The sequence below is a fragment of the Camelina sativa genome, chromosome 11 (genome assembly GCF_000633955.1).
Source record: "Camelina sativa cultivar DH55 chromosome 11, Cs, whole genome shotgun sequence".
Lineage (NCBI taxonomy): Eukaryota > Viridiplantae > Streptophyta > Magnoliopsida > Brassicales > Brassicaceae > Camelina > Camelina sativa.
This window is the reverse complement of record NC_025695.1, coordinates 35,948,651-35,961,547: the sequence shown is the minus strand read 5'-3', so window position 1 is coordinate 35,961,547 and position 12,897 is coordinate 35,948,651. Positions and strand designations below refer to the sequence as shown.

The 12,897-nt window shown below is 41.4% G+C and overlaps 2 protein-coding genes across 2 annotated transcripts; both read right to left on the bottom strand.

The window, feature by feature from the left end:
* Positions 382-732, bottom strand: LOC104728665. The gene has a single exon (XM_010447621.1). It carries the CDS (start codon positions 730-732, stop codon positions 382-384), a length of 351 nt encoding a protein of 116 aa, XP_010445923.1.
* LOC104728664 lies at positions 3,747-4,334 on the bottom strand. The gene has a single exon (XM_010447619.1). The coding sequence runs from the start codon at positions 4,332-4,334 to the stop codon at positions 3,747-3,749; it is 588 nt and encodes a 195-aa protein (XP_010445921.1).

Genomic DNA, 12,897 nt, shown 5'->3' with positions numbered 1-12,897 from the left:
AGAGATGTTCCAATGTTCAAGCAAGTGGAGGAAGCATTCAAAAGAAACAAGGTTCTAAGCAAAGATTTTTCATTTTTTTTCCAAAGATTGATCTAGNTGTCGGACCAGCATCCGAGGGGTTGATCGAGGGGGGTATCGCGTAGCTCATCGGNAGAACTGTGACTAAGGGCTATAGCTTCAATCTTAAGGATTGATTTTAAACAAGATAGTTTTAATCATTGTCCCCTAAGATGCGTATGCAACAATCCTATATGANAGGTAGGGCAAAATGACTTAAGAGAGAAAAGACTTTAAACTGTAAATTATATTTACAAACCTGCCTTTGGGATTTCCTCCCAAGTGAGCTTGTTTATAGTCTCCAAGCTTGACTTTAAGTTCATCTCAGATTGGCACGGGATCGACGAGACGCAGAGATGATCCCACCTCTGTGCTCTCATTTTCCATGTATTTCTTCACTCTCTGCCCATTCACAGTAAATTTAGTCTCATCCTTACCTAGCAAAGTCACCGCTCCATAGGGCAGAACCTCTTTAATTTCGAAGGGTCCTGACCATCTTGACTTGAGCTTCCCAGGGAATAGCCGAAGCTTTGAGTTGAACAAAAGGACTTTGTCTCCAGCTTTCAAATCCTTGTGCCGGATCTTCTTGTCATGAAAAGCTTTGGTTCTTTCCTTGTAGGTCCTTGAATTATCATAAGCCTCCAGCCGTATCTCATCGAGTTCGTGGAGATCCATTGCTCTCTTCTCTTGAGCAGTGTTTATGTCTAAATTCAGCAGCTTGGTCGCCCCATTGTTTTGTATTCAACCTCGACCGGAAGGTGACAGTTTTTTCCGTAAAGAAGCTGGAAAGGGGTTCACCCAATCGGTGTTTTATAAGCGGTCCTGTAAGCCCATAACGCATCATTCAGCTTGAATGCCCAATCCTTTTTTGTGATTCCCACGATTCTGGCTAATATCGGTTTGATCTGTTTGTTGCTTACTTCAACTTCTCCACTGGTTTGTGGGTGATAAGTTGTTGCGACTTTATACTTGACTTCGTGCTTTCTCAACAAGCCATCGAAAACCCTGTTAATGAAGTGGGTTCCTCCATCACTGATCACTACTCTTGAGATTCTAAATCTCGGGAAAATGATGTTTTTGAACATCTTCATTACGACCTTGTGATCATTTGTCGGGCTGGCGATTGCTTCTACCCATTTCGAGACATAGTCAACTGCCACTAGGATGTACATATTTCCATTTGAGAGTGGGTTGAAAGGTCCCATGAAATCTATTCCCAAGACATCGAAAACTTCGACTTCTAAGATTGGCTGCTGAGGCATTTCATTTCTTCGACCTATGTAACCCATCTTCTGGCATGAATCACATTTTGCTATGAAGAGCTGTGCGTCCTTGAACATGGTTGGCCACCAAAGACCAGCTTGGAGTATCTTTTGGACTGTTTTGAAGGTGGCAAAATGTCCTCCATAGGCGGATCCATGACAGTGCTCTAATACTCCTCGGACTTCCTCCTCTGCTATACACCGTCTGAACAGGCCATCCGTTCCTTTTTTGTAAAGATAAGGTTCATCCCAGTAGTAGTTGTTGACATCCCTGAAGAACTTCTTCTTTCTATGAGTGTCATAGTCCTTAGGAATTTCCCCGCACACCATGTAGCTCACGAAATCTGAGTACCATGGTAGCTCAGCAGACTCGATTGCCATCAAATCGATTGATCTGGTTGATTCAGGAGTCGAGTAAGCTATCGTGTGTCCGATCGTGTGGCTCATTTATTCCAAGAAGGCAATGTGCATCAGTCTTTCTTCGAGCATTGAGTTGTCTACTGGGAGTGGATCTTTGATTCTCATTCTGGACAGATGGTCTACTACCCCGTTTTCAATTCCTTTTTTTCCAGGATCTCTATGTCAAATTCTTGCAGAAGAAGGATCCATCTGAGGAGCCTAGGTTTGGTGTCTTTTTTTGAGTAAATGTACCGCATGGCAACATGGTCCGTGTAGACAATCACCTTCGAACCGAGTAAGTAGCTTCTGAACTTCTCAAACGCGAAAACCACAGCAAGGAGCTCCTTTTCAGTTGTCGCATACCTTGTCTGGGCATCGTCCATGGTTCTGCTGGCGTAGTAGATCAAATGGAGCTTTTTATCTACCTTTGACCCAGTACTACTCCCATAGCATAATCTGACGTGTCACACATAATCTAGAAGGGATAGTCCCAGTTAGGTGCTTGAACTATTGGCGCGCTCACCAAAGCCTCATTTATCTTGTTGAAGGCGGCTAAACAGTCCTTGTCGACAATAAACTCTGCTTCCTTGCAAAGGAGCCGCGTCAATGGTCATGCGATCTTAGAGAAGTCTTTAATGAATCGCCTGTAGAACCCTGTGTGCCCTAAAAAGCTCCTGACATCTCTCACCGATTTAGGAGGTTGCAGCTGAACCATTACCTCGATCTTAGCCTTGTCGACCTCTATACCCTTTTCTGAGATCTTGTGCCCAAAAACTATTCCCTTCTGGACCATAAAGTGTCACTTTTCCCAGTTTAACACTAGGTTGGTTTCTTCACACCTTTTCAGCACCTTGCAGAGGTTTGACAGACAGGACGAGAAAGAAGCTCCATATACTGAAATGTCATCCATGAAAACCTCCACCGTTTCTTCGATTAAATCCGAGAAGATGAATGTCATGCACCTTTGGAAAGTTGCATGAGCGTTGCACAGGCCAAAAGGCATCCTCTTATAGGCAAAAGTGCCATAAGGGCAAGTGCATGTCATTTTCTCCTGGTCAACAGGGTGTAGGGGTATTTGGAAAAATCCACTATACCCATCAAGGAAGCAATAGTACAGGTGTTTAGCGAGTCGTTCCAGCATCTGGTCGATGAAAGGCAGGGGGAAATGATCCTTCCTCGAGGCCGCGTTAAGCTTCCTATAGTCAATACACATTCAATGACCGGTTATCGTCCTTGTGGGAATTAGCTTGTCTTTCTCGTTTTTGACGACGATGATTCCTCCTTACTTCGGGATGCAGTGCACCGTGGACACCCAAGTGCTATCAGAGATGGAGTAGATAACTCCAGCATCAAGAAACTTCAGAATTTCCTTTTTCACCACTTCTTTCAAGTTCGGGTTTAGCCGACGTTGAGGTTCTACACTAGAGTATGATTCATCCTCCAGGTTTATCCGGTGGGTGCAGAGATCAGGGGATATACCCTTGATATCATCTAGAGTATAGCCTATTGCTCTCCTATAGTTTCAGGCAGTCTAGAATTAACGATCACTTGATAGGTTGAATTAGGTCCTAAGAAAGCGTACCTTAGCCCAGATGGAAGAGGTTTGAGTTCCACTTTAGACGCTTTAGACTCGGACCAATCATCAGTGGTTTGGAGTTGTTGCTCGAGGTTTTGCTCGATCATCCTACTCGATGGGGCGATCGTGTTAGCGTCCGGGTGGGCTGGTGTTGAGAAACTGCACGACATGACGTAGGAGGTGACTACTGACTTGTCCGAACTTCTGTTGTCAAGCATCACTCCCTCTATTTCAGCTTCCCTCATGTCCTCACTTAGTTCTGGTTCGATGAATTTTTGATAAGTATCAAGCAGCTCCTTGTAGAGCTCCGTTTCTTGATGCACGAATCCCTCTTTATTACCATTTATCAGTGCTGTTTGTAAGCAATCTCCGATTGCAATCTCCGATTGCAATCTCCTCAAATGCCTCCTCCCGCAGTTTTTCTAACTCCTCTATCCAGAAGGTTTGACCAGCTATTGTAGGCTTTTCATAGTTTCCCGAATGTCAAACTGCATAGTGAGGTCTTCCCCGAGCTTCAGATCGATCTTCCCATTTCTTACATCAATCATTGCCCCTGCAGTGGCTAAGAATGGTCGTCCTAAGATAAGCGGATCCCTTGGCTCCACATCCATTTCCAAAACCACGAAGTCGGTTGGTACATCTACTGACCCTACCTTGACCGACAAGTCTTCCAAAACTCCGCTTGGCAACCTCGTTGTTCGATCTGCTAGAACCAGTTGAACGTCGGTAGGCTTGAATTTCTCGAATCCAAGACGTTTGGCTACAGTTAGTGGCATCAGGCTAACAGATGCCCCCAAATTGCAAAGGCATCTTTCGAACTTCAATGGTCCGATCGAGCAAGGTAAGGTAAACGATCCTGGGTGACTTAGCTTCTTAGGTGCTGCAGTCCTCTGGATTATGGCACTGCACTCATGATTGAGTATGACTAACCCTTGTACTTGCTTGATCCGCTCCATCACTGCATCCTTCAGGAATTTCTGGTAAGGAGGTATTAGGGTGAAAGCGTCCATTAGAGGCATGCGGAGTTCGAGTTCTTGCATTTGTTTCTGGAACAATGCCTTGTACTTCTCCAGAAGTTCCTTGTGAAATCATCCAGGGAATGGCAATGGTGGCTTGTAGGGTGGAGGGATGAATTTTCTTTCTTTCTGTTTCTCTCCTCCCAGTTTGCCTGTAGGAGACGGAGTTACCGGAGTATCAACCCGATCATCTATTCGAGTAGTGTGGTCGGGTTGTTCTGGGGAGTGGCTTGGTGGTTCAGTAGAAGTGGCCAGTTCACGGAGATCCTCCCCATCTTAATCATTGTTGTCCTCAGTCATGTTCAGTGGTGCCGTTCGAGGTGGTAGTTGTCGTCCACTCCGTAGGGCTATTGCGTGTGCAGACTCCGTAGGGCTTTTTGAGGTGGAAGCCAATTTCGAGATCCCAAGTCATCAAACTTGTTATGTAGTTATTTGAAGTTGGCGGATAGACGGTAGGCGAGATCATCGAATCTTGTATTAATGTGTATCGTGTCGGTCTTATGATTGGATAGGATTGTGTGCATCAGTGATATCAATTCCACCCATGATGAACTAGATGGAAGCATTGGGCTATGCATCAGGTTTCGGTAGGACAAGCCTGGATTCGGCATGTAGTTGTTGTACCCTTTGTTGTAACCTCCCTGGTTGTTGATGTAGTTAACATCCTCTATCTGTACAGTCTCCCCTACTTGTTGTAGAAACTGCTCTTCCTCGGATATTGCATGAACATGCTGCTGTTGTTTGAGGAGCTTATCGAGCTTGTCATTGAGGGCTTTCATGTCCCTCTTGTACTTCGCATCTTCCTCTCATGTAGATCGCACAGTACGATCGTATTCCTCATTATAATGCCCATCAGATTGAGCCAAGTTCTCCACTAGGACCCAACCTTCATCAACATCCTTGTTGAGGAAGTTACCATTGCTTGTGGTGTCCAGCAACATCCGTATCTTGGGGACCACTCCTCTGTAAAGTGTACTCAGCAATGAAGCATTGCTAAAGCCATGATGAGGACATCAGGTAGTGTATCCCTTAAAACGTTCCCAAGCTTCACTAAATGTTTCATTGTTCTTCTGAACAAAGCTGAAAATGTCATTTTGCAGCCTTGCGGTTCTGGAGTTGGAGAATAATTTGGCCAAAAACGCCTTCTTGCACGCTTCCCAGGTGGTGATGGACTCCTTGGGGAGTGATTTCTCCAAGATGTGTGCTTTGTCGCCTAAAGAGAATGGGAAAAGCATGAGTTTGAATCCATCCTCACTAACTCCATTTATCTTGGTGAGGCTACATAGCCTATCAAATTCATCCAGATGATCCAATGGGTCCTCCATTGGCAATCCATGAAACTTGTTGCTTTGTATCATCTGGATGAGACTACTCTCGATCTCGAAATTGTTGTTCTGGACAGCAGGTGGCACAATGCCATTCCTTCGAGTGTGAGTAGATGGAGCATCCCCTGCTCCTATGTTGGTCCTTGCTTGAGGAGCTGGTGGACCGTTTTGATCATTCATTGTCTCCTCAATTGTGGGTGGTTGCGGTTGTGGAACTTGTTGTTGACGAAGTAACCTTGGTCTGTCGATGTTGTTGATGAATGGACTCAAGTTGCGGCTACCTTTGGATCGTGTTTGCATGCACAAGTAGGTGACCAAGGGTGTACAAGAGGGTCAACTCGATCCAGGTGATCGAGTGACGGGTAGGGTGGGTACTCAGGTTGAACCTGAAATGCAAAACAAACAAAAATGAAAGCAAACAAGTCAGATTCTGAACCAATGTAGATAGGAGAACTTGATCTAGCAAGTGCTGAAATCCGAAACGTAGCAAACTTAAATTCAACCAAATGGCAACAACGCCAAATTGATAACAGGTTTTTCACCCAGGGTATCAATTCCCTATGCAGTTGTAGTACAAAGGGTTATCAATCCAATGGTTGTTTATTGCTAGCAGGAAGGATGCAATCAGAACAATGCAAGTCAAGCCAAGCAATAATGAGGTTTTGTCTAACAATCCTAAAATAATAAAAGAAAAGAATATAAACAAGGAACCACACGACCTAAGCACTCGATGAAAGCATTCGAGTACAGGATCGGGTGGGATGATCGAGTAATCAAAGAAGGTATGAACAACTCGAGGGGTTACTCGAAACAGGTGATCGTATACCTGTTCGGGTAAGGGATCAAGTGATGAATAGAAATGCAAGCAATTAAAATACGAAAGCTTCTAAGGATGGGGTAATCGAACACTAAGTATTCCTAACCAGTACAGATGTCTTACATGCCTCAAGCAAATATTTCCTAGACAATGAATCTCTAAAATCTTGTTAAAACACTCTCGTTGGAGAAACATGACCAAGCAGGCATTAAGATCCGATTCATTATTGTCAGTACACCCCTTACTCATCTAATCTCTTAGGCTAAGTGAGTAAACCTCTAGCATTGGTTGATTCAAGCATCTCATCTACACCTCTCGGTGATAAAACACCTTAGATCTAATCTCACCCTCTCGGTTTGTTGACAACATTAAGAACACCAATCTAGAAGGAAATCTATTAAACATATACAATCAACTAAGACATCCTAACCGATCAAGAACACAAAATCATATATCCCATCCCTAGAAACTTCACTACACTACTCGGAAATCATAGTAGGAAACATCAAAGCAAATATAAACAAAAATTGCATTATATTAAACGATAAAGTAGAGGGATAAGAGTACAAAATAGAAATCTAAAGAAAATAATAAAAAGTTATGAAAAAAAATCTAAAACAAAAGGGAAAAGTATTTGAGTCGCTCAGTTCTCTCACAGAAGCTCTTGCTCTCCGGTTCGAGGGTCTGCGGCGTACTCGTTTGTGAGGAAGAAGAGGAGGGGTTTATATATGGAAACCCCTTTGACCTAGCTTCCCAGACCTGCCCGAGGGTCTACTCGATGGGGTACACGAGGATGAGGTCGAGTTAGTCTTCAGGTAGATTTTCGGGTTGGTCTTCATGCTCTTGGATCCTCCTTGATCGTGTTGGAGTTCGGACTTGTTCTTCCAGCTCCATGGCTCCTTCGGGTACATCTTCGGGTTTGTCCTTGTTTTCCCCCATTTTAGGCTCCTAAGCACCTTTTTCATCCAAAATATGCAAATTCAAAAATGCAACACCCTAAATGGCCTAAAAGTGAATTTCTACAGTTAATGACCTAAAAATGCTAAGTTAAGGGTATGAATAATGCAAAATATGGACAAAAAAGGATGCTAAAAACATGTAAATTAGAGAGTTATCAGTGTGTAAGGCCTTTTTGGGATTGAGTTTGGTAGAAAGTATTAGGTTTGAGCTGACAAGAATATTGCCTTGTGTATTCTAGTGTTCAATTTTCAAACTAGATAAGACTAGGTGGTTTAATTGTTGGGTTTGGGACTTGGTTGTTTAGAATTAGAAAAGAGAAAGAAAGAAATAAAAGGTTATAGTCTTTAGGAGGGGAATGTGTTTAAGTAAATTTAAGCTCCAATAAAAAAGAAATGGGAAGTATGAGATTGTTAAAGATGGTTCTAGTCAAGGAAAAGAAAGAAAGAAAAGAAGAGTCTAGCAAAAAGCTTTTATGTCTTAAATATTAAGAAGAAAAGGGAACCATAGCAAATAAGAAAGAATCCCCATTCCACTAGATGATTCAAATAAGAAACCTCTCCTAAGGCTTAAAAACAAAAGAAAAAAAAGGGTATTTGAGAAAAGATGAAGATAAAGGGTAGAACTAGGATCATTTGGGGTTAGAGTGATAGGATCAAACACTTTGGTTACTTTTGGGTAGACAAGGTTTTGTTCTTGTATGTGTCTAAGTGTTCTTACCTTTAGCCTTCTTCTAAAGCTCAATTCATTTTTATGAGAGAACCTTGATATTGATAAGCCCCACTCTAAAGAGAGACCATCATTGTCTCTAAGCCTTTATTACCAAGCCAAATGAGTTTAAGCATTGCATAAGATTAAGATTGATTCATGTTCTTGTTTAATGAATGTTAAAGGAAATGTTGATTTGAATGCATGTGGATATCTAAGGCTTAAATAAGTAAAGGTTGTAATAGGCTTGTCTAAATCTTTAAGTACAGCTCACTCAACTTGCATCATAGTACTAGTAACTTGGACATTGATTCTAGCTAGTTTATTAGCAAGCTTTAGGAGCTGAGATCCCACTTTCAAACCTCACTCTCCTACTTATGTCTTGTTCATTTGCTTGTGGGCAAGCAAAGACTAAGTTTGGGAGTGTTAATGTTCGTATATTTCACCATGTTTTACCTTAGTATATTCACATCTTTTGCATGATCTATTAGCACATTTAGCCATTATTGAGTAGCTTTAGGACTGTTTATGCATTAGAGTAGAATTGCATTGCATTTGTATAGTTTCTTCCATAAACAGGTGAATTTGGATCCTAAGGAGCATGGAAGGATGTTGAGAAGGATTTGATCTATCAAATCAAGGAGTTAGAGCAAAAGAAACCAATCTCGGAAGTCCACTCGACTGCCCACTCGACCAGACACTCGACGGTGTGCGGAGAAGGACTCGACCGGCTGGAAGAAGCAGAAGAAGAGGCCATTCGACCAAGCACTCGACCGAGCACCTGGTCGGGTTGACCGACGACCCTCCATTTTGTCTTCTAGATACTTTTAGGGTTTCCCCCTCTCTCCTATATAAAGGCTTGTACCCTGCAGCCACAAAAAAAAAAGAAGAGAGAGCCAATTTTAGATAAAATCTGTAAACCTAGTATTTACCCCTTTTGGGTATTATCTACTTTATGTTTTCTTTTGTTTTAGATTCTCTAGCCACTTTTGCATATTTCTAAGATATCTTTGATACTTGTTGGTTCCATAACTTTCTAAGTATTAAGAATTTGAGTTTGATTTCTTCAATATTGTAGATCTTCATCTCATCTTTCTAATAATGCAAGTTTTATTGATTTCTGGGTTTATAACTTTGTTCATCATGTTTTGTGATTGTGAGTAGTGGTTTAGGATCTTGAGGATGGATTAGGATGGATAAGGGTTATGGTTGTTGAGATTGGTCAAGATTGATTGCTTAATATCTCTTCTGGGTTAGATACACTCTATGTTATTCTTATACTGAGAGAGTAAGGGTAGATCTTAAGCTTCTTAGCATCACACCAATGTCTAAGTTGTTAGATAAGGCTAACACTAGAGATTATCATGAAGCATGCTAAGAGATTAGATGTTTACTATGATTTTTGACATTGATGATCTGGTTGTTTAATGTCTGCTTTGATATGTAATAGCTAGTGAGAACTGGGTCTAAGAAGTATCTTGGCTTGATTGTTATTGTAATGAGAATGGATTAACATGTATTAGAAGATCATTGTCTAGAGGTAGCTCATTGTTGACTGAGGTTTGTTGACCAATTTAGATAACCATAGCTTGAGTCCAGCCCATGAATCCATCCTTAGGACCTTTCTTGTTTATTGATTTCCCTGTTGAGTATTGTTAACTGCTTTTTGTTTGCTCTGTTTTCATTATTTGCCCTATCCGATCGAGTGCTTGCTCGAGCTCCTTCCAGAGTTCTTGTTTATGTTCTGTTTCATTTCCTGTTTCATTTCTAGTTTCATTTCTGTTGCATCCATTTCATTTCTGTTTAATCCTGTTTCATTACTTGTCTTGCATTAGTATAATTTCTGTTCCTATTTAGTATCATTACTGCTTTGTTTTATTGTTTACTTTGCATTTAGTATCCTGTTTTAGTAGCTTTACAATCTGCATTTCATAATCATCATGAGGTTGTTCGTAAAAATCAGTCATCATATTTTGCTTCACTTAAATGAGTATTCACATCCTGATTGCTTGCATCACACTCATTATGGTTTGACATCCTTTATGCTACAACTACATAAGGGTAATTGAAACACCTTGCATCCGCCTGTTCATCCATCATTCATCATCATATTCATCACCATACCACCAAAAGAACCATGTTTCAGGCGGCTGCGCTGAAGTATCTGGGATCCACGGTTCAGTCCAGATGCATGTGTTGAACCCCGAACTTATGTTCTTACGGATTTCGTACGAGAGAACATGTTTTGCTGCCAACATGCTCCTCCAACCATATGAAGGTCAATTGGATACTTGTATCTCTAATGGACTATAATATCAAAAGTATCTCCCTCTTATGGAGTATATCCCTTACGAATGCAAAGACTTGTGCTTTTGACCCATAAATCTTCTCAGGGAGACCTAAGTATGTATCCATGTCTCCTTCTTGTGATATTCCAACAATAGATTTGATCTCTTGTCGTACATGGGACAGGGCCTCGGTTCCAAACATGATGGAAGATTTAGAGAAATTGATTTCTTGTCTGGATGCCTCGCCATTAAAGCGAATTATATCGATAATTTCCTTGCATTGCTGAGGATCAGCTTTACAAAAGAATAAACTATTGTCTGCCAAAAGTAAGTGGGAAACTCGTGGGCTTGCGTTCGAGATACGTAAACCCTGAATCTTCTCCTCTCTTTCGGCATTCCTAATCTGAGCGATTAGGGCCTCAGTACAAAGTATAAATTGATACGGAGAGATCGGGTCCCCTTGACGAATCCCACGTGTTGGCCTAATCCGTCCCTTGGGCTCCCCATTGATCAAAATGCAGTAGGAGACGGAAGTAATGCATTGCATTATCCAACCCACCTATTTTTGATCAAATCCCATTTTTTCCATCAAAGCTTTTAGGAAATTTCATTCCACACTATCATAAGCTTTACTCATGTCCGTCTAAATTGCCATGAATTTCTTACGGTTGGCCTGGTTAGAACGGAGGGCGTGGAAATTTTTTTGAGCGATGAGGATATTATCTGTGATTAATCTTCCTGCTACAAAGGCAGATTGGGTCTCGGATATAAGTTTCGGTAAAAACCTCTTGAGACGTAAGCTCAAAAATTTTTATATCACCTTATAGCTCAAATTACACAGGCTAATAAGGCGGAATTTTGACATTTCACGAGGTCATTCTCCTTTCGGAATTAAACATATATTTGTTTCATTTAGCTTGCCATCAAAGATTCCAGAGCTAAAGAAATTCTTCACCATCATAGTTAGATCGCCTTTTATTGTTTCCCAAATTTTTTGGAAGAATAATGCAATCATCCCATCTGGACCTGGAGCCTTTCCCGGAGATTTCTTTCGTGAGATGCTCGTTCATATCAGGTGTGAACAAAGTAGGAACATCCTTAATTCCCACTGTAGGATCGCTCGCATTCGAGGATGAAAAGAGGTTACTGAAGTACTCCACCGCTACTTTTTATATTCCTTCTTCTGTAATAACCCATACTCCAATCTTCATAGGTTTCATCAATCTTTTCTTGGAGATCCTTAATCAATTTTTCCGAATTTGTTTGATTATTTTTCTTCCAGATGGAGATAGCTCGTTTGCAATTCTGGATTTTTTTCATGATGGATCGTTCGACCAAAATATCATCACCTCCCCATCCATCTAACACCGCCTCTTTGAGGCCTGGCTTATCAATCCACCTCTTGTCAAACATAAACCTTCTCAAAAACTTTTTTGGACGTGTTAGTATTGATGCGAGGAGAGGACGATGGTCTGAACCCCACATCTTCAAGTACTCTACATTAGTGTGGGAAAAGATATTGTGCCACTCTTCGTTTCCTATGGCTCTATCCAAGTGACACCGAATCTTACCATTTGACCGTTGACCAATCCATGAAAATTGATTTCCTTTGAAAGAAAAATTGCTTAATCCACATGAATCAATCATAACATGAAATGGTAAAAAGGAAGATTCCGATCTCTTTTTTTCCCCTCTTTTTTCATGATTCCCAGTTATTTCGTTGAAATCCCCAGTAATAAACCAGGGCTCGGATCTGGTAACTCCGATATGCATTAGTCGTTCCCACACATATCCACGATTTGCGAGAATAGGTTCACCATAGATAAATGTTATAAAAACTCAGTTTCCATTAATGATTGTTTCAATGTCGGTCAATCGATCATCTAACAACAAGAACTTAACCCGATAGTCCTTTGAATAGAAAAGGGCTAACCCTCCACTTGTACCTTCACGCTCAACAGTTTGGAGGTTGTCAAATGCTAAATCAACTTGCAAAGATTGCAGAAACGTCTTATCATTCTTGGTGAGTACATTCAACGCATCTCTCCCAATCGACGAGAAGTCTCTTTAGCTCTCGCCTCTTAACAATTCCACGCTAAGGTCCTCATATGTTAGTTCCGGAGGGAGTAACAAACCCCACCGTACTTATATTGATTAGAGTGATCTTTAACTTTGGCAATGGAGACACCTCGCTAAGTGATGTTCATATATTTTGCCCTGTTTTCCCTTAGTATATTCACATCTTTTGCATGATTTTCTATCTCATTTGTCCAACATTGCATAGTTTTAGAACTGTTTATGCATTAGAGTAGATTTGCATTGCATTTGCATAGTTTCTTGCATAAACAGGTGATTTTGGATCCTAAAGAGCATGGAAGTGATGCTGAAGCAGATTGGAGCTGTCAAGAGAAGGAAACAAGGGATTTGGAGCTGAAGAATCAAGGTCCGGAAGTCCACTCGACCACCCACTCGACCAAGCACTCGGCCGTGTG